The sequence below is a fragment of the Ceratotherium simum genome, chromosome 19 (assembly GCF_057802395.1).
Source record: "Ceratotherium simum simum isolate JZ-2026a chromosome 19, ASM5780239v1, whole genome shotgun sequence".
NCBI lineage: Eukaryota > Metazoa > Chordata > Mammalia > Perissodactyla > Rhinocerotidae > Ceratotherium > Ceratotherium simum.
Genome location: NC_141918.1, coordinates 31,958,643 through 31,981,316, shown reverse-complemented (window position 1 = coordinate 31,981,316; position 22,674 = coordinate 31,958,643). Strand labels below are relative to the sequence as shown.

Here is a 22,674-nt window from a genome sequence, read left to right as displayed (position 1 = left end):
TGTATCACTCAGTTTCTGTCTTCATCTTCTGTGTGTGTGTCTGTGTGTCTGTGTGGCCTCTCCTCTTTTTATAAAGACACCAGTTATTGAATTTAGGGCCCATCCTAAATCCAGGATGACTTCATCTCGAGATCCTTAACTAATTACTTCTGCAAAGACTCTATTTCCAAATAAGGTCACATTCACAGGTACCAGGGGTCGGGATGTGAACATAGCTTGTGTGGGGACACAATTCAACCCATTACAGAGACTGTAAGTCAAACAAAAGGAACTGGGGACAGCAGCCACCTAGGATATATAAGGATAGCACTAATAGCACCTACTGCACAGGTAGTGTGTCCCTGAGACCAGTGATTCCTTAATGGCTGTCTAGAAACCAATGTCATGGTCTGATCAAGTTTTCTCAGGTCTACTGCATCCCTCTCAGATACAGCCTGACCTCACCTTGTTGAGTTATCAGGCCCAGGCTGGGCAGCCTGGAGTGAGCAATTACTGAACATTCTGCAAGTCCCTTCCTGCCACCCTGTTAGCCAGACACCTGATCAGATTTAAGTAGCAAACAATTCAAGGTTTATCTCTGATAAATTCTGGAGCGCTGATGTTCAATGTTGTTGATTAAGGTTTGATCATGTACTTCGACTATCAAGCAACTAAGTGGCAGGATTGACTTTCTAAATTAAGAAGCATATTGCTGACCTTGCCTCAGTGGAAGGCCGTTCCATCTGTACCCATTGTGACTGCATTTGTCTACAAATAACGGAAATGCCAACAACACTGTCTTAAATAAGGAATGTGTCTCATCAATGAGTTCAGGACTGGTTTGAGAGCGTAAAGGTGTCATCAAAACCCCAAGCGTCTTTTGTCTTCCTCTTCTTCCATCTTCAGTGTATGACTTCCATCCTCACAATCAATTATCTGCTGCATCCAGACATGATGTCTGCTTTACAGGCTTGGATCTTTTACCTTTTTTTTTTGTGAGGAAGATCAGCCCTGAACTAACATTCATGCCAATCCTCCTCTTTTTTTTGCTGAGGAAGACCGGTCCTGAGCTAACATCTATTGCCAATCCTCCTCCTTTTTTTTTCTCCCCAAAGCCCCAGTAGATAGTTGTATGTCACAGTTGCACATCCTTCTAGTTGCTGTATGTGGGATGCTGCCTCAGCATGGCCGGAGAAGCGGTGCATTGGTGCGCGCCCGGGATCCGAACCCGGACCACCAGTAGCGGAGTGCGCACACTTAACCGCTAAGCCACGGGGCCAGCCCCAGGATATTTTTCAATACCATTATTTTTAAAAATTTTGCTGTATATGAGTTATTTTTCCTAGAATTTAGTGAGCTCTTTTTCTCTTCATATCATAGTCTTTGTCTAGCTCAAAATGATTTTCTTCAATTATATCTTCATTTATTGCTTCAGATTCCTTTTTCAGGGTCACTTACTGTTTTTTGGTTAGATAGCTGTTGTTTCTCAACCACATTCATCTTCTTTTCCATGATAGCTTTCATCTCTTTATCATTTCCTCTATGTTCTTTGGAGAGTTGTCATCTTCCACATCACTGATTTATTTTCTGTTCCATATTGCCTCTCTCCTGATGCGTATTTTAATTCTGCTACTGCATTTTAGATTTTCTTGCATTGTTTTCTCATTTCAACTTTCTTGTACTTCTGCCTTTATGTTAGGTTCATTTCTCTTTTTGCTTTGTATGTGGTCTTCCTGTGCTTTTTGAGTCCACCAAGCATGTATCTTCTAAAATTTACTTTACTCTGCTGTATGTAAGAAATCTCTTTCAGAAGAAAGCTCTTTATCTGAATCTTGGGTCAATACTCTTTTCCTTCACTAAAACATCTTTTCATAGGACTTATGTTGTTGTTGTTGTTGGTTTCTTGTTGGCTTCTCCTTGAATGGAGCAGACTGTATATCCAACTCTGGCAGGTAGAGTAGGGTAACTAAAGGAGGGGTAAGTAGAGTATTTACAAGAAGCACTATACACAGACACACACACACACAGACACAGACACACACACACACACACACATTTCACTTAAAATAAGCTCCTTGCCTGACACTCTCCGATATACCTGAAAGTCAAGTTAATGTGCATCAACCTAGTTCAAGTTGCGATATTTAATAAGTGTTCATCTTGTACGGCTCTTCTAGCCTGAGGCTGGATCTTCCTCATCTCTAATGACTGCGTTCTCTGATTAAGCCAGAGAAGCTAAGATAGTTTAGAATTCTCTGTATATTCTTGGTGCTCTTCTTGTCGTTGTTCATGTTTTATAATGATTTTCTTTATGTAATTGAGCTCCTTACAATTAAACATGCTGCCAGCAGGCCAGCCCTAGGCTTGTCCCCTTCTACTTCCTGCTCTCTTAAGTATTAAACATTATAGGTTCTGTAGAAAGAGGACCCAATTATTACTTTAGCTAACTTAGAAGACAGTTTCCATGGGGTTACAGAATGGAGATATATAGATATACTAGATATAGATATAGAGTAGGTAGATAGATAGATAGATAGATAGATAGATAGATAGATAGATAGATAATTTGATCTACACAAAACTTGTGTCTCAGAACTAGGAGAGACCATGGGGTGAGAAGATAGATGATTAGTCCTTCCTTCTCTGAAGCCATCTATGCCATATCTGAATGTGAAGCATGTCTTATATCATCCAGGAAAATAGTTTTTGACCTTTACCTTCAACAGTGATATCAATTGAGATTCTCCTCAGTTTCACTACACCTACGCCCGCAGCTGGGACTTCGGCATATCATCATCCTCATTGCCTCTTTGTAGTCTTTTGGTGTATCTTCATGGGTTTCTTAATAAGAATTTAAAAGAAATATCAGGTATTGCTGGTCTGATGCTGTGTGAACAGTAGTCTGAATAACATTTAAGAATAGTTATCAGTCAGAATAGTATGTACCATGTGTCAATTATTATTATTCTAGTCAATGTCCTTTTGTGTATTTAGGAATATTCTTCATCTTCTGCCGTATACATTATGTATTTTTATGTCATAATTTACCTAACAAGAACTATATTTTCTATTAGGTATAGCATATACAATTTAAACTGTGTTTTGAAATTTTCTTTGTGCCAAAACTTTCATGAAGAAATAATGTTTTAAAATTCAAACACTAACTATAAGGTTTCTTTTTTAAGTACCTGAGACTACTGAGGATACTACAGTTGGAACAGAAATTCCAAAAGGATCCAAAGAGGACTTGGAAACTAAAGAATTATCTGAAACAGGTTAGATTATAAAATAAAAACAGTTTGTGCGTAAAAGTGCTTTTCATATTCTCTTACAAAGGGTCTAGTCCCTTATTCTAGGCATAGTACCAGCTTCCTACTTATTTCTTTCTATGTTGTATGCAAGTTGATGTGTGTTATATTTATTTAGCTTATTATATTAAAAGTGTATCTAGCCAGCTTATAACATTGTTTTTCATCAAACTTTATATCTTTTATTAACAGTTGAAGTTGCTATATGAAATTCATATTAATTATCCAAATAATTTGGATTTTATTAATAGGTAATAATTCATCTATAGCCAGTACAAGGAACAAAGCATAATTAAAATGTGAATTTATGAATGTGTATTATTGCTTAGAACACTAAGTTTATTTCTTTCAAATATTTTAAAAATATTATAAAGTATAAATTATTTTGGCAATATGGCTAAAGATATAGTATTTGAAGGCTTTTTTTTTTTTTTCCTTTAACCTTTACTCAAAAGTTGTGCTACCTGAGTTTCCAGAAGACTCTTATCCTGATGTTCCTGAAATGGAGCCAATTAAAGAGAAGGTTAAATCTTTTAGCTCCGCCTGGCGACAGCTGGAAACAGCAATCAATGATTCTTTGGTTCAAATTTTAAACTTGGAGATTGCTGACAAAACTCCAGAGGAACTACTTCAAAAAGTGGTTGAGACTATGGAAAGTAAGGGCTGTAATCATAACATTTATTGTCAAGAGCAGGTAATATTATTAAAAGCACTGTACGTTGAAGGTCTTTCTTGATGGTTTATGAAGTAAAACATCCAGGATATCCAGGAATGATATCTAAAATGTTTAACAGCTCTCCCAGCGCAAGCTCCCACCAATCAGAACAGCCCTGGGACAGAGACAGCGCTGGTCAAACTGGCTGGTGGTCGCTTGAAGGATTTGTAATGGCCTGTTTGCATACACATTTAAACTAAGAGATCAGTCACTATAATTAATTTTCTTAATCTTTGACTACGGTAATATGCTAATATCTTTTTATCCTAAAAATGTCTTCCCAAATGTTTCTTCTTTTTTTTTACAGAACCTTTTCAGTACGCTGCATGGGAGTTAAGTATGGAAGATTATAATGAAGAAACAGAAGACTATCAAGCCGAAGCCGAAGGTGATGAGGAGCTAGAAGAGGAAGAAGAGGAAGAGGACGAGGTATGAGTCTTTTATTACTGCCACTCACGTTGCTCGCATCATATCCAGAGTGGTAACTAGCGCTTTTGGACCCCAAGTAAACAAGCAGGCATCCTCAATTTTATAAATAAACATTTTCAACACACTTTGCCTCCACCCCAGCCTCACTTGACCCCGGAAATGCCAGGGGTCAGTATATTAGACAGTATATTACACACATGAAAAAAATAAAAGGGAAATCTTTAAAAATTTTTTTCCATGGAAAAATCTATAGGTATGAGAGACAGAAATATTTTACTAATTTAACAGAAGTGAGTGTGGTATGTAAAATACAGCAGTGGCATCTTTGAGAGGCTGCTTGCAGGATAATAATAGGCAGTATTCTCAAACAGGAACAACCCATTTTCAGGCACCAGTCTACTCCCTTGGCACCAACTTGATAACCATGCTCATTTGATAGCCACTCAATTTGGATATCTAACAATAATAAAATAGGAAGTGATTCTTTAATTTTGGCTTTTATCAATAAAACAAAATAATGTATTAAGGTAGATAAACATACAGTGGTAATTAACTAAACCCAAATATCTATGTGTCAAACAACAAATGTTATGTAGCTTGATTCTGATAACAACTTTCAGTACTGTATCACTAAGGAACTGCTGAGACCTTGAGTCAGGGTCTAAAGGATGTGAGTTTCGTCCCACTTGTGTTCAGATTCTCTTCTTTCAATCATCCTTCTTCTGCCGTTCTTCTTCTGGTCTGCAAGAGAATGGTCTCTTTCTTGTATCTGCAGACAATTCTCAGGCTGTCTGTAATACTCAACACTTAACACTTTTAAGTATGGTCTTCATCAGTAATATAGTGTTTTTCCTCACTTCCGCTCTTCCTAATTTACCACAACACGTCAGTTTTGCCTGCTGTATTAGTCTCCTAAGGCTGCTGTAACAAAGTACCACAAACTGAAAGGCTTAAAACAACAGAAATTTATCCTCTCGTGGTTCTTGAGGCCAGAGTTCTGAAATCAAGGTGTCAGTTGGCCATGCTGCCTCCCAAGGCTCTAGGGAGAATCCTTCCTTGCCTGTTGCAGCTTCTGGTGGCTCTGGGTATCCCTTGGCTTATGGCTGCTTAACTGCAATCTCTGCCTCTGTTTGCATATGGCCTTCTCCTCTCCTGTGTCTTCTCCTTCTCTTATAAGGACACTTGTCACTGGATTTAGGGGCCACCTGGATAATGAACGATGGTATATCATCTTGAGATCCTTAATTATGTCTGTAAAGATGCTTTTTTCCAAATAAGGCAGATTTTGTCTGCCAGGAGTTCTGGGAGCAGATCCTTAGAAATTTTGATCCAAGAGGAAAGAGAGCACTCTATCTTTAGATCCAAATGGAAAAAGAGCAAGAAATAAGTTTGCTTCTCCCAGCTGACTAATCATAGTAACTAGAGGACTTAGCGTGTGATTGAACCGGCCTCAGTCACATGCCCACCCAGTGCCTGTGAGGTGGGGAGTTACTGTGATGGTCTGGTCCACTCAAGCACCATGAAATGTGGAAGGAGCAGTTCGCCAGGAGAAGAGGGAGAAGAGTCATGTTACTAGAAAAGGGAAGAAAGGCGATATGCAGACAAAAGTAAAACATATGAGTACATCATAAGAAAAATTTTGGGAAGATATATACTAATATGTTCATGGTCATTCTGGGCAAGATGGAATAAAAGAGATTGGATTTACCCTTCTGCCTGAAGCAACTGAAAAACAGCATACAATATATTAAACCATTTTCAAGACATTGGCACAAGGCAGTGAAGCACAGTGGTCCCAGAAAGATGGGAAACAAATGAGTTGCACCCTATGATATCCCAGCTTACTATCTGTAAGGTCCTGTGCATTGTCCAGGCCATGGTACAGGGAGGAGGCACCCAGGCAGAGCCTGGCCGACTGCTTGATTGGAGGAAATAGAGCAGAGAATCCCGGGGCACCAAAGCAGCTAGAGCTTACAGAGAAGGGACCAGAGAGGAGAGAACTGCACAGAAAGAGAACTTCGGAGACCTACAGAGCATCCCCTTCAAGTACTCAGCAGAGCACTGATCAGCTTTGCATGTGAGGAAACTATTGGAGGCCAGGGAAAGTACCACCTGAAAAGGCAGAGGGACCAGTACCTGGATCTCACACATGGCCGGAATCAACCTGTTCCTACCAACCAGACTGAAAAATCTCATAATTTGTGGGCCATTGGGTAGGGTACTAAAAACGGTCTAGCCTCAGGAGTTGGGGATAATTAGACCTGGAATAGTACACAGCAAAAAAAATTAAATAAAAGAACTGCTGATACATGCAACAACCTGGATGAATCTCAAAATAATTGTGCTAAGAGAAAGAAGCCAGACAAAAAAGAATGCATACTGTATGACTCCATTTATATAAAATTCTAGAAAATGCAAGCTATTTATAGTGACAGAAAGAGCAGTGGTTGCCTGGGGATGGGGCAGGTAGGAGGCAAATAGGGCAGCAGGGAAGGATTACAAAGAGGCATGAGCAAACTGTGCTATGGATGAATATGTTCATTATCTTGATTTTGGTGATGGTTTCACAGATGAATGTATATGTCAAAACTTATCAAATTATATACTTTAAATATGTACAGTGTTTTAATGTCAGTTATACCTCAATCAAGCTGTTAAAAATGTTAATAGTGGTTATCTCTGATTGATGGACTTACAAGTAATTTTTATTTTTTGCATATTTATATTGTGTGATTTTTTAACATTAGAAATGTATCATTTTTACAATAGGAAAAAGTCAACAGCAAAGATATTTCCCTTTTGCCAAACAAAAAGTACAAAAAGAAACAACAGTTCTAATGCCACTGCAGAGTTCAGGAAGCGTACCAAGATGTGCCCAGGTGTTTGTCTTTTCTCATCAGTCCTGCCTGTACTTGGCACGTCCTTACATCTGTGGGTTATGTCATTCTGTGTCTGTGGGAAAGTCATTCTTGCCTCTCCTCTGTCTCTTCCTTTTTCTCCCTCCATAATACCTATTATTGGTTAAGACTCTTGGATCTATTCTCCAAATATCTTTTCCCTCAAATGTTCCATCTCTTTATATTTTGCTCATGTACTTTTAGATATGTCTTCCATTCAATCTTCTCACTTAAGACATTCATTGGGGTCTCTAGAGTGGTATATTAGTTTCCTAGTGAGGCTGTAACAAATTAGTAGAAAGTTGGTGGCTTAAAACAACCAAATTATTGTACAGCTCTCAAGGTCAGTCGTTGGAAATGAATCTTACAGGGCTAAAATCAGTGTTGGCAGTGCTGTCCTTTCCTCTAGAGGACAATCCTTTTCCTGTCTTTTCCAGCCTTGGGAGGTCACCTGTGTTCTTTGGTTCATGGCCTCTTCCTCCATCTTCCAAGCACATTGCTTCAACCTCTGCTGTCCATCATCTCATCTCCTTCTTTTGCCTTTGACCTTCTTGCCTCCCTCCTGTAAGGACCCTTGTGATTACATTGGGCCCACCAGGATGACCTCCCCATCTCAAGATCCTTAACTTAATCACACACATAAGGTAACACATTCCCAGATTGGGGATCTTTGGGGGGCCATTATTCTGTCTACCACAAGTGATAACTCTTTCTCAGCTCCTTTACAGAATTTGTTGGTACTCAGGAACTTTCTAGTGTTTACTTGAATCTCTATAGATGTGTTTATTATTTTTCTACTCAGAGATTGGGTTTCTTCCATCTCTGTGTTGCAGAGTTTTGTGGTCTATTTGATCTGACTTGTCTTTCAGTCTGCTAGGTTCTCTTAGATGGGTGGTTGTTTTCTCTTTATTTTGGTTCAGTGGGGTTCAAGTCTTTTGCTGGAGTGCTTTAGGTGACAACATTCTCAAAAAATGTGAAAGGCAAAGTGACTTCTCTCCCCATAAGTCAGGACTGTAGAACAGATAGACCACCTATTCATTGCTAAGGCCTGCAGTTACCTGGATTTCTCATAATTGCCCAGATGCAGCGTCAAGCAGGACTCCTCCCACCCATACAGCTTTTTCTTGGTCTTTTGTGGACCAGAGAGACCACAAACACTCTTGGGTGGTGGTTGCTGATGCTAACATTCCCCAGAAAATCCACAGTTCTCTGCAAACAAAATTCCTCCTAGGACTCACCATCTTAATACTCTGGTCCCTCCGATGTTTGTCTCCAGGCACTCATCCAGCCCATAGTGGTAAAGAGTGCTGTGCAGTTTCCTCCCCTCAGATGTCCATGGGTACCAGCCACCTCCCCCAGCAACTATTTAACACTGAGGAGGTGGTAGAGAAAGGAAGGGAGTGTCTTCAGATCACCATCTTTCCGAATCTCTTGCTGCAAGACCAGCCCACCACCCCCACCCCCACCACCATCACCACCACACCCTACCTCACATTCTGTTTCTAAAATTTATTTAAAGATAATTCTAGGCCAACCCATTATAAGGATAAACTGAAGTCAAAAAATGTATGCCATTTACAACAATTAACTGTAAAAACAAAATGACTCAAATGGATCAAGATATAAAAAGCAAATGCTAACAAAAAAAAGAAGAAATGGCATTCTAAATATCAGTAAAAGTCGAATTCAAGGAGAAATGCATTAAAACAACAACAAAAAAGATATTTTATGTTGTCAAAGATAAACAAAGCCAGGCACTAGTTAAAGTGGTAAGGACAGATTTTAATCAGTAATAACTATTGCAATTGTAAACTCACCTCCAATTTCTACAGAGGTGACTGGACGTTTTAAAGGGAGAATTAGGGAGTAGGGAGGGGGACAAGCAGGGGCTCTGTAGAGTCAGGAAAGTGAAAAATTACAAAGGGTTAGCCAGTGTAAATGCAATTAGACCACCTATGTCTGCTAGCTGGCAATTATGGAAGTTAGGATTCTGTCGCCCCACAGAGACTGGGAGACGGAGGCCCTATCCTCATGTGTTGGCTGGAACAAACAGTAAATTTTTTTGGCAGCCTTGAGTTTTCTCAGGCAGACACTATAAGGGAGGATAGGGTCATCTTAGGGATGTGGCCTTGAGCCGCTAGAAACTATGTTAGTGTTTACGTCTTTTTTCCCCCAGCTTTATTGAGATATAGTTGATGTATAACATTTTATAAGTTTAAGGTGTGCAACATGATGATATTATGAAATGATTACCACAATAAGGTTAGTTAACATATCCACCACCTCACATAATTACAATTTTATTTTTTTGGTGGTGAGAACATTTAAGATCTACTCTCTTAGCAGCTTTCAAATGTATAATACATTATTGTTAACTGTAGTCACCGTGTTGTACATTAGATCCCCAAAACTTATTCATCTTACAACTGGAAATTTGTACCCCTTGACCCCTGGCAAGTACCATTCTCTTCTCTGTTTCTATGAGTTTGGCTTTTTTGTTTGTTTTTAGATTCCACATAAAGGTGAAATCATGCAACATTTGTCTTTCTCTGTCTAACTTACCTCACTTAGCATAATGCCCTCAAGGACCATCTATGTTGTCACAAATGGCAGGATTTCCTTCTTTTTTTATGGCTGACTAATATTCAATTGTATATATATACCACACTTTCTTTATCCATTCATCTGTCAATATGCAAGTCTCATAGGTGAAGTTGAGAAGAGGGCTCAGAGGAACCTGGCTAGAGCTTGGTCACGGAAAGAATCTTTGTCAATACTAATAAGAGGAATAATGAATGTTGATAGTATAATTACAATAGTATTTTTACAGATTACATAATATAGTATAATTATAAATTCTTGTGTATAAAATAGCAGCATCAAATATATATGAAGAAAAATCTTAGAAATACAGAGAATATGATGCTACTACAGTACAATCTCAGTGGAATCCTTTAATGTATCTCTCAGAAATTGACAGATCACCAGGCAAATAATAAATAAGATAATAAAGATTTGAAAAACACTCTAAATAAGCTTGCTTTAATCGATAGAGAACTCTGTACCTATAAAAAATGAACATTCTCGGGCCAGCACGGTGGCATAGTGGTTAAGTTTTCGCACTCCACTTCAGCAGCCCAGGGTTTGTGAGTTTGGATCCCAGGTGTGGACCTGCACACCACTCATCAAGCCATGCTGTGGTAGCGTCCCTTATACAGAATAGTAGAAGATTGGCACAGATGTTAGCTCTGGGACAATCTTCCTCACCAAAAAAAAAAAAAAAAAAAAAAGAACAGAACATTCTCTTTAATGCTCGCATAATAGTTCACAAAGAAAATCACAATGAAATATAAAAAGTAGAAATCTTACAGATCACATTCTCTGATCACAATGCAATAAAACAAAAAATTAACCCCAGAAGGACAGTACTTCCCCATCCCTCCATTTAAATTTTTGAAATTTAAAAAATATATGCACATATTTTCTTTCTAAATGCTAGTGAGTTAAATAAGAAATAAAAGTGAAACTACAGACTATTTAAAAATTAACGATAAGTAAAAGATCACATATAAAAGCTTCGTTTTGTAGCAGAAATAGAAGAGTTGCCAGATTGAAAAGAAAACACATAATATCCAGTAAAATTTGAATTTAAGACAAATATTTTTTATATAAGATACATACTTATGTATGATACATACTGAAAATTTTTTTATCTGAAATTCAAATATAACTGAGGAGCCTGCCGTTTTATTTGCTAAGTCTGGCAACCGTACTTGAAGTGCATTTATTGAAAAACAAGAAAGACTGGAAAGGTTATTTAAGCATTCAACTCAAGAACCTGGAAAAAAGCCAACAAAATAAACCAAAAGAAAATAGAAAGAAGGAGATTAAAGACAAAAATTAATGAAACAGGTAAACAAGACAAAATGAAAACAGTAGGCCTAACTTCAAAAAATCAAGAGTTGGTTCACTGACAAGAGCAATAAAATAGACAAACTTCTGGCAAGTTGAATAAGGTAAAAAGAAGCAGAAATAAATAACGTTTGAAACAGAAATGGGTGTATAATTAGATAAAAAAAGAGAGTTTTAAATTACAGGAATTTTATACTAATAAATTTTAAAGTCAACATGAAAAGGATTTTCAAAATATGAATTACTAAAATCTGCTTGGGAAGAAAGATAAAAGCTGAACAAACAAACATAATAGAGAGGAGTTGTAGGTCATTTCTAATAGACCTTTTTTTTTTTTTTGTGAGGAAGATCAGCCCTGAGCTAACACCCATGCTAATCCTCCTCTTTTTGCTGAGGAAGACCAGCTCTGAGCTAACATCTATTGCCAATCCTCCTCCTTTTTTTTTCTCCCCAAAGCCCCAGTAGATAGTTGTATGTCATAGTTGCACATTCTTCTAGTTGCTGTACGTGGGACGCAGCCTCAGCATGGCTGGAGAAGCGGTGCGTAGGTGTGCGCCCGGGATCCGAACCCGGGCCACCAGTAGCGGAGCGTGCGCACTTAACTGCTAAGCCATGGGGCCGGCCCTCTAATAGACCTTTGCTGGTTAGATAATTCCTATATTGTTTAAACTCTTCCACATCATGGAAAAAGATCCACACTTCCCAGTTCATTTTGAAGCTTGTGTAACCCTGATGCAAAAATTGAAGAAGAATGGTGCAACAAAAGTATAGCTTAGTCTCATTTTTGCACCTTTTCAGAAAGTTGTTCGCTATATCTTGTTTTGGGAAAAAAAAGAGACATATTGTAGAATAATCATGTAAAGGTTTATTCTGTTGGTATTTTTAAAAGTACTATATTTGTGCCTAAATATTTGTCTATTTTTGTATGTATATTGGTAGGACATACTTAGAAAAAAGGGTCTGGAAGGACACGTGAAACCATTAAGTGTTAATATAGTTCTGTAAGGAAAAAGGTGAGAGGAGATTTTCACTTTTTATGCGTTGTGATGTGTTGTGAATATTTTTACAATAAGTATGTATTTTATAACACAGAAAATTACTTTTTAAATGTATTTCCACTGCTTTAAGTAAATTGCAAGAATCCTTAAGGGACTTTACACGTATTTTCTTAATTTATCACAAATGAAAATACGTTACACATTTCCAGTTGAACTAACTAAAATATTTCCAAATTATTATTTGATTACATATCCACTTAGTAGGAAACGAAGCAAATCCTGAGGCATCTCCCATTTCACTGTCAATGAGTAAGAAGTTGTGACCCTGACTCAGCTTATACTTCCTGAGAATAATCTTATTTTAGAAAGTGGCCTCATGGTGACGCTACACTAGCACGTCTGGGGTTTTTCATCACACCTTTGTCTGTAGAGGTCTGGGGACGCCTCATTCTCGGTGCTGCTTTATTTTCTTTATGAAAATAAAGAAGCTTGGGATATGAACTTAGAAGGATGTGAGAAACTGATTGTTAAAATTAAGTATAATAGTATAAGGACTGGCCTTTTGTGGATTGTTTTAAAGGTCTATTGTTACGGATTAAATATTATTCCAGATTCATTATTTTTTTTAAATCTCTCATTTGTATTGCCTCAAAGTAATTTTTAATAATGTTCTCCAAACTTTGAATAATATTTCTAGGATGAAGATAGGATTAAAGAGAAGAGGAGGCATCTGGGAGATACAAAGCACTTTTGCCCAGTGGTTCTCAAAGAAAACTTTATCCTACAACCAGGCAACACAGAAGAAGCAGCTAAATATCGCGAAAAGATCTACTACTTTTCAAGTCCTGAGGCCAAAGAAAAGTTTTTGGAGCATCCTGAGGAGTATGTGGCTGATACAGAACCGTTAAAGGTGAAAACAATATTCCTGTCCTAATGATTGCTCCTGGGTTCTTTTTTAGGGACTAATTAATTACCTCCATCATTTTACTTAATAATGAAGTCCCCATTGTTATCTGATATAACAATATAGAGAATATGTCTAAGTTCCAAGAACAACCTTTTGGAATATAACATAAAATAATTATCTATTTTGATTTTCTACAGTAATGCCTTGTGTCAAACCAACACTTAATATCTGTCTTTTTAGCCGAAGTAAAAAGACACAGCTGAATTTACTGCTTACTGTATTAAAGACTAGCTATGCTGGTTAGTCTCTCCCAGCAGAGCAGTCTGCTGATCGTGAGACAGGATTCCGGGGAAACGTAGGATTCAGGGGTTGGTGGAGTTCCAGTGGGTTGCCATCATCTGCCTACATGGGATACTCGGGAGACTGCAGTTGACCTGGTTCACTCTCAGAGACATGATTACAGGGGCAAGTCCCTGCCCGACTGGTTGACTCTCAGGAGCGAGGGCTGACACTGATTCATTGGGTAGCAAGAGTGTTCACTGAGGTGAGTTGTCCTTGATCAATTAAACCATTTTAAAATTGATTCAAATGGCTATTGTTACCATGGCTATAGAACAATCAGTCTTTTCTTAAGTTTGCGGTGACGGTTTTTATTATTAGTTTATCATCATTGGAACAGTTTTCTATATTCTTTAAAAAATATTTATTAAAGTTGGACACAAAAGAACAAATACTGTATGATTCCACTTATACAAGGTACCAGAATAAGCAATTTCACAGGGACAGAAAATAAAATAGTGGTTTCTAGGGGCTGGGACGAGGGGAGAATGGGGTTATTGTTTAATGGGTAGAGAGTTCCACTTTGGGATGGTGAAAAAGTTCTGGAGAGAAAGAGTGGTGATGGTTGCATAATACTGTGAAGGTACTTGATGCCATAGAATTATACACTTAAAAATGGTTAAAATGATAAATTTTATGTTATGTATATTTTACTACAATAATAAAAGAATACATTATGGCAATATTTTATTCATTTTCTAAAATAAAGTGCACACAATAACTGCACCGGTTTTAGACAAGAGTCTTCATTTTTATGTTTTACTTTCTCATCCTCTCCCACATGGATATATATTCTTTCCGGTGCATATAGTATTTATAATCTGTTTTTTCACTTAATATTATATCAATGAAAGTTTATATATTTTTACATAGATCTCATAAAGCTTAATCATTTTGAAATACCATTTAAACATCCAATTTATTGATAGACATTTTTTCACAGTATTTTTCATAGTGTGATTTTGCCATTGCAGATATGATATAGTATCTAGGAAATCTTTGGGCATATCATCCTTTGTTTCTGCTGAATTATTTTATTAGTCTAATTCCCTGGATTACAAAATCAAAATATATAAATCACAATAAATTGTCACTACTTTCAGTAACACCAACGCCTTCTTAAATAGCATATACAACACGGTTTAAACTCTTCTGGATAATCTAGGCCATTTTCTTGAACCTCAATTTTTATATGGTGCCCACGGGGACTACTAAAGTATATGGACAGTTGAACCTTGCAGCACTGCTGGTGTTGGGAATCATTTAAGGACTGTGGCCTTTTCTTTTGTTGTTGTTTTGTTCCCTCTTAGTCCATTTTGCCACTTGTGATCTATTGGCTTGTTTTACACAAATCCATGTGGATGAGAGCCTGAAATCTTGATGGTGATTTTACAGTTTCTCTGCCAAGCATCAAGTACACTGGGTTTTCCGGCAACATTTCTCTTCGCTACCCAGCTACTTTAATACACTCTGAATTCTAGACAGCTTTAGTTGCCAGAGGTTTAACCCATGCATGAGTGAGATGTTACTCCAGCAATTTCGTCATTGAGGGATTTAAAATGTGATCCAAAAGTATGGTGTGAGACTGCAGCTACATAATTTCATACCATTCTATTTTCATTATTCACCATTCTACTTTTCATTATTTGTTTTGTGATGCATCGATTGACCTAAGTCTTGTCATATGCCCAATTCTTGAACTAACGATGGAATCAATTCCACTGGAAGCACATAAACTAAGAGTGATGAAGGGTGGTCTCCCAGGGGGGAATCCAGATATGGTTAACAGAAGAGGAATGAATAAATGCTGGGTGGCAAAATCAACAAATATTTATATCATGTCTTCCTCTTGCTTTTGAAGGTTTTTCAAACCCTTGTTTTGCTGAAACAAATTTTCAACTAACTCTCTTCATGTCTGAAAATGTTATTATTTGGTTCTCATGTATGTTTGATAATTTGTATGGGCATAGAATTCTAGGCTGAAAATCATTCCCTTTCAGAATATTAAAGATATTGCCTTATTGTGTGCTAGCATCCAGTGTCTCTAGGCTGATTTTAATTCCTTTGTAGGTAAGCTTTATTTTTTAAATATCTGAAAGCTCTTAAGAGCTTCTTTTCATTCTTTGTGTTCTTAAAATTGTCCAGGATCTTTTTTATTCATTGCGCTGGAGACACAGTGCATGTTTAGTCTGAAATCACATGTCTTTCATGCTAGGGAATCCTAGAATTTCATAGTAGTATTTAACTTTTTACTTCAGCAATGATAGTTTTAGTCTCTAAGAGCTCTTTCATTTCTCTGATATTTCTTTTTTCAAATGTTCTCTTCTTTTTTGGACTTGCTATCTTCTTAAACCTCCTAAATTTCTTAAAAAAAAATTTTTTTTCCTATTCCCTGAGTTACCTAACTCCTCTTTCTTCTGTATTTCTCTGGTACACTTTTTCCCTACATCTTTAAACTCTTCTCTGAACATTTCCTTCGCAAGGACAGAAGGTAATGAGGCTGTGCTCTTTGCTTCCCTCTGCTGCTCTCAATCCCATTACTTCCAGCCCCTTTAGGCTCATTCTATCCAGATATATCACCATATCCCTGCTCCTCCTTGCTGTCGCTTACCAATTTCATAGTCATTTCCCCACATGCACAAAAGATTTAGCTGCTGTTTCATCCCAACTCTCACCATTGTTCTTGACAATTTCATCATCTGATGGACAATCCATACAACTGCATCTCTGTGGGTTCTCTGACTTCAGGCTTCCTCATCTCCTATGTGGAGATTACAGAAATTAATGAAGGGGCCTCTAGTGTTTCATTATTAATGGGCTTTTGTTTGGTAGAGACATTTTTTTTTATCACCCTAAGAAAGTATCTTTCCATCCTTTTTTAATTAAAACTTTTCTAAAAAACAAAACTAACGTTATTTTATTAAATTCCTTTTGGTACATGTTATCAAGATGATCTGATGGTTGTTGATGCTCCCTGAGGACCCTTGTTGATGCAATGTATCATTTTAGTTGATATCCTACTGTCAAAATATCCTTGAGTTTGTGAAGTGATAATTCAGGGAGGGCAGTTAATAAGTCTTATGTTTTCTAAATTACTGAAACCTTCCTTTTCTTCACTCTCCTTCTACCCTACCTTTCACCCCGCTGTGGCAGGCTCCTCCATTAAGAATATGCCTTCTGGGCCCCCATGGCTCTGGCAAAACTGTCTGTGGAAGACAAGTGGCAGAAAAATTGGGCATTTTTCACATTCAGTTTGAAGAATTTCTTCAAGAAAAACTAATGCTCAAAACTGAAAAGAAAATTGGACCTGAATTTGAGGAAGATTCTGAGGAAGAACAACTTGCAAAACAAGAACTTGAAGAGCTTGCAAGTCAGGCCAATGTTACCATTGAAGAAGAAAATACAAGGAAGCCGGTAGTAATATTAATACTCTCTTTGCAGATAATTGTGCTTACTGGCATTACTTTTGGGAAGTAGAATATAAGCAGTATAAAACTCTATAAAGTTTCTAAGAAGAAAAAAAATTAGCGCATAAAAGTCATTTAAGAATCACTCTCCCCATATGTTAAATACAGATCTTATTGCTCATCTAGAACATAAAATACTGAGTTTTACAAGACTCCAATACAAATCGGAGAAGCTTTCCCCGACAAGACTATTGCATAGCATTTATTTGGGACTATGTTATTTCATATGTCTGATCTAGACTGTGAGGTTTTCCATTATTGTATTCTCTGTTTTCTATCAAATATCATAAAAATCTGCCTCAGTGCCAGTGGAGATCTCAAAATATTAATTTCCAATGATGCCCAGAGGAAAGTTTACATGTATCTCTTATGTGGTTTCTATCTGGGGCTGTAAAGAGAAAGTTCTTAATTCTAACTCACTTTTTAACCAATTCTCCTATAGCAAGACCCTTTTCTTTTCCAATGATCCCCCATAAATGGATCCAGGTACAGACTATTCCAGATGACTACCTGGCTAGCCCATCCTTCAATCAGGATCTAGGTTGAATAATTATAAGATAGATGAGAAAAATAAGTTAAGCCTTATAGGTGTGTGATACAGATTGAACAAGTTTTTAGCAAAAAGTGATGAAACAGATATCTTGAGACTATGTATGAAAACCAGTCATGCTAGTCACTAGTAACTCCTCTAGACTATAGTAGATATAATTTAATATTTAAAACCGTATTAAATATTGATTTAAACAAAATTTTAAAATGTTCACAAGCAATGGTATAAAAAAATGACCTGAGAAAAAGAAGTCTTATCCTAATCAACTATGTAATATAGTAATATTTATTAATATGGAGTTTTAGATTTTTGTTTTGTTGTATGATTCTTGTTTTTAGCCTCCAGAAGTAGAATTTACAGAAGAAGAAGAAGCAATCAGATCAAGTCTAGTGGAAAATGAGCCATTGCCTCCTGAAATTCTTGAAGCAATTCTTTCTGAGTGGTGGTTTAAGGAACCAATACGGTATCCTAATTTATAGGGGATTATACATTTATTGACTTTTATTTGCTTTATTCTTAAAAGTTAAAAATGTAATCCAACATAAATTTAAGAATTTTCTCCTTTACTGTTGTGTAAACTGGTGATTCTACACAATAAAAACATCTGGGGAATGATTTTTAAAATACTGATGCCAGGGGCCCCACCCCAAAACAATTGGATCAAAATCTCTAGGAGTGTGAGGTTGGGACCCAGGCATTGGTATTTTTGAGAGCTCCACAGGTTATTCTAATGTGTAGTTGAATAACCATGTTCTAAACCTGTGTGTGCTAATGATGGGCTGGACTCTTCCTTGTAGCCTTTTAACAATTACAGTTAAGACCACTTAGTAGCTGTCCGTGGTGTTAGCCCTTTACCAAAAGCCAGGAACAAGCTTGACCCCAGGCAGGACAAATTTAAGAATCTCCAGGTCACCAGAGTTTAAAACTTCACCTCGATTTCCTAACCAAAATCTCTTGCCTTAGTATCCACCAGAAGAAAGTGAAATTGTATTTATCGAACTGATAAAAGCAAACACTTATATGGAACTTACTATGTGCCAGGTACTGTTCTACTCTATTTTATTCATGTCAATTTACTTAATCCTTACAACTACCCTATGGGACAGAAAATTTTATTATCTCATTTTGGAGATAAGGAAACTATATCATAGAGAATCCAAATAATCAGCCATTCCCAGTGCTCCTCCGGGCACTCTCTTTCACTTAGTCCCTGGCCTAAATGAGTGATGGGGATTATTAGTCATCAACTTTAATTTTAATTTTCTCTTCCCTCAATTAGATCAATAGTTGTAGTAAACATAGGCAGGTTGCCTGCAGCATATGGGTTGTTCTTCATTAATTTAGCTCCTGACCTCACACCATACATTAAAAAAAAATAAGCTTATGGATTGAAGAATTAAAAGTAAAAAGTGAAATTGTAAAAGCCTAAATAAAATAGCTGCATGTTATGCAGCCATTAAAATGTATTATAATGAGAATTTGTAATAGCATGAGAAATGTTATTATATAATGTTTTAAAAAGTAAATACAAAATTATTTATAATATGATAGAGAGATGGACATATGAAGAGCAAACTGGAAATGAACAAAACAAAATGTCAGTATCCTCTGGGGTATAAGATTATGGATAATTTTGTCTTTTTTTGCTTTTCTCTTATTTTCCAATTTTTCTGTGGTGAGATTTGTTGCTTTTATAATCAGGAAAGAATCAATACATTTTTAAAAGGCTATTACATTAGTCCTGGAGAAATATAATAAGGGCCCGAACTAAGGTGTAACGGTAGACATGGAAATGTGAGTACAGAAGACGGCATGCCAGGACTTGGCTATTATATGTGAGAAGCCAGAGGGAATTGAGGGAGAGGTCCAAATGTCTCTGAAGTTTGGCACCTGAATACTCGTGAGTCAGAAGGAAGAGCGGAGTGGAAGGGTAACAATGGTCTGATTTCTGACAGTATGATATATAATTCCTGAAGGACACTCAGAGGGAGAAACTAAGCCGCTTTTTGAAAATTCTGAATCAAAACTGAAAAGAGAGGTTGTGTGTAGAGGTAGAAGTCATTGACAAAGAAATGACAGCTGAAACCAAAGGAATGAAATTGTTCCTCACAGAAGAGACTACGTTGAAGGCATCTCTAAAGAAAAGGATACGTATCTTTTTTGTGTGTGTGTGTGAGGAAGATCAGCCCTGAGCTAACATCCGTGCTCATCCTCCTCTTTTTGCTGAGGAAGATCGGCTCTGAGCTAACATCTATTGCCAATCCTCCTCCTTTTTTTTCCCCAAAGCCCCAGTAGATAGTTGTACGTCATAGTTGCACATCCTTCTAGTTGCTGTATGTGGGACGCAGCCTCAGCATGGCTGGAGAAGCGGTACGTCGGTGCGCGCCCGGGATCCGAACCTGGGCCGCCAGTAGTGGAGCGCGCACTTAACTGCTAAGCCACGGGGCCGGCCCAGGATACGTATCTTATGGCCAATACAGGGAAATTTTCCTACTTATTAAGTTAGGAAACATCTTTAAATGTCAGTTAAGTACTGAAACTGTCAAATGTTCATGAAAATCTTGTTCATATTAAGTAGAAAACATATATTTAAATGTAAATATTTAAAACAAACCAAATTTTAGATAAACAAGATAAACTCTCATTCAAAAGGGGACCAATTTTGACTTTCTCAACTAAACAGAGCCAAGTTCTCAAAAGCCTGATTGTTTTGTAATGCTCCATAATGAAAATGTGTTGACATGCCGGTTATTTTCATGATCCTTCAAGCTTCATCATACTTGGGCAAGTTTGACAATCCTATTTGAATATAATCATCTTACACATATGAGCCAGGATACATACATTAATAATTGTCCTTGGTTACAAGGGGACCCAAGAAAGAGGGTTGTCTCGTGAATTGTCTCGTGAAAGGAAGCATCATTAGAAGAAAAACTACTAAAAGGTGAAGATTCCCACTAAACGTGAGCTGGCCAAGCGTATTCTTTACACAAAGAGTGACTCATTCGTTAGGCTGCGCATTCCTCCCAGGCAGAGAACTTATTTTCTCTTAATTTTTCATCCAATATTAAGACTGTTTATAATTAAAGAGAACTTATCTATACTATAAATATAAGTAGACAACATTATAATTTTAATCCAATTCAGTATATTTTGGAGAAGAAACACCATGTTTACACAAGTAGAAATATTAAAAGAAATAAAAGCTACTACAATAAACTTTTTAAACTAGTCATTGCACATCTTATATAAAGTTGAGATTTATCAATACTTTTTCACTTTTAAATCAATATTTATAATGTAATGTTTTAAGTAAAAAAGTAAATTATGGAATTGCCACCCAGTTCCACAGGTTTTGTATTAGATGGTTTCCCACGATATCCTGATGAGGCCGAGTTTCTGGGGGAACGTGGATTTTTCCCAGATGCTGCTGTTTTTTTACAAGTTGAGGATCAAGATATTTCTGATCGCCTCCTTCCTTCCCAAATTGAAAAGTGGAACCTGAAACAAAAGAAGAAATTGGAAAGGAAAAAACTCATCAAAGAAATGAAGGCAAAAATCAAGGTATGTATCCAGTACAAAAGTATGGGAGTAAATTCGTTCAGAATCTATTCAATTTATAAAATGGTCTTTACAAAAATGTAATTTCCTGATTTTAGTATCACAGTCAATATGAAAACACTTTTCATCAAATATTGACTATTTATAATTAAAGAGTTAAGAATTATTTGAGGCCTGTGTGATTATCAATGTGCTAATGCTTCTTTCTCCAAATAAAATTAAAGATAGTGGTAGCACCAAAGTATCCCTAAACAGACCCAAGAGCAAAGCGGAAGAGGCAGCGAGTGGAGTAGCCCTTGAAACACAAAGAATTAAAATTAATTTTCAGTGGGTTTTTCCCCAGCTCCTGGAGTAATGACACCATCCGTAAAGGCCATGTTAGCCTGCAGTGAAACAGATCCTGATATTAGCTTAGAACATCTTTTCTAAAACTGTAATCTGAGGAGTAGTCCATAAAATGGTCAAAAGTGTCACAAGGAACCCAGAAATTCCACTCCTAGGAATCTAACAGAAATGAAAACACGTCCACAAAAAAAATTGTATATGAATGTTCATAATAGCATAATTCATAATAGCCAAAAAGTGGAAACAACCCAATGTCCACCAACTGATGTATGGATAAACAAAGTATGGTAGACATCCAGATAAGGTGCCCTGGGTTCCAGCCCAAGATGGCAACAGAGGAGCCTCCTGAACTCACCTTCTCCCATGGGCACACTGAATCTACAGCTACACACGAAGCAATTCCCTCTGAAAGATATCTAGAGACTGAGTGACTCCTATACATTAGGCAAATGAGAAAATACCTACATCACTCACATCAAAACAGCTTCTGTCTGAGGGTCCAGCTTCTAATCAGCCTGTGCTGACTGCCATCCTCCTCACTGGGACACTGATGGGTCGTGACACACCCTCAAATACTGGGAGCCAGTAAGAACAAAGAAGGTGGCTTAAACAATCACAGAGGTTTGAGAGACAGCCAAGAGCTTGGGTCAGGCTGATTGATAAGGTTCATCTCCTACACAAGACCACTCCATCAAGGCTGAGAGAGGTAGCTGTTTTATCTAATGTGCAGAAACCAACACAGAGAGTCAAGGAAAATGAAGAAAAAAAGGAATATGTTCCAAACAAAAGAACAAGATAAAACTTCAGAAACAGACCCTACTGAAGCAGAATAAGTGATTTACTTGATAAAGAGTTCAAAATAATGGTCATAAAGATGTTCACCAGGGTTAGGAGAACAATGCATGAACAAAGGGAGAATTTCAACAAACAGATAGAAAATATAAGAAAGTACCAAACAGAAATCACAGAGCTGAAGAATATAATAACTGAACTGAAAAATTCAATAGGGGGTTCAATAGCAGATTAGGCATATAGATCAATGGAACAGAATTGAGAGCCTAGAAACAATCCCACACATATATCATCAGTTAATTTACTACAGAGAAGCCAAGAATATACAATGGGGAAAGAATGGTCTCTCTAATAAATGGTGTTGGGAAAACTGGATAGCCACATGCAAAAGAATGAAACTGGACCACAATCTTACACCATACACAAAAATCAACTCAAAATTTATTAAAGACTTGAACATAAGACCTGAAACCAT

General features: G+C 37.1%; 1 protein-coding gene across 1 annotated transcript in view; it reads left to right on the top strand.

The window, feature by feature from the left end:
* The window catches only part of AK9 (adenylate kinase 9), a 117,698-nt gene that overhangs the window by 61,167 nt on the left and 33,857 nt on the right, over nucleotides 1-22,674 (top strand). The window contains exons 21-27 of the mRNA XM_087443988.1: nucleotides 3,165-3,254; nucleotides 3,743-3,943; nucleotides 4,310-4,431; nucleotides 12,936-13,148; nucleotides 16,638-16,898; nucleotides 17,840-17,964; nucleotides 20,846-21,065. Of these exons, the coding sequence (XP_087300114.1) occupies nucleotides 3,165-3,254; nucleotides 3,743-3,943; nucleotides 4,310-4,431; nucleotides 12,936-13,148; nucleotides 16,638-16,898; nucleotides 17,840-17,964; nucleotides 20,846-21,065 (1,232 nt within the window). The remainder of the gene's footprint in view (nucleotides 1-3,164; nucleotides 3,255-3,742; nucleotides 3,944-4,309; nucleotides 4,432-12,935; nucleotides 13,149-16,637; nucleotides 16,899-17,839; nucleotides 17,965-20,845; nucleotides 21,066-22,674) is intronic.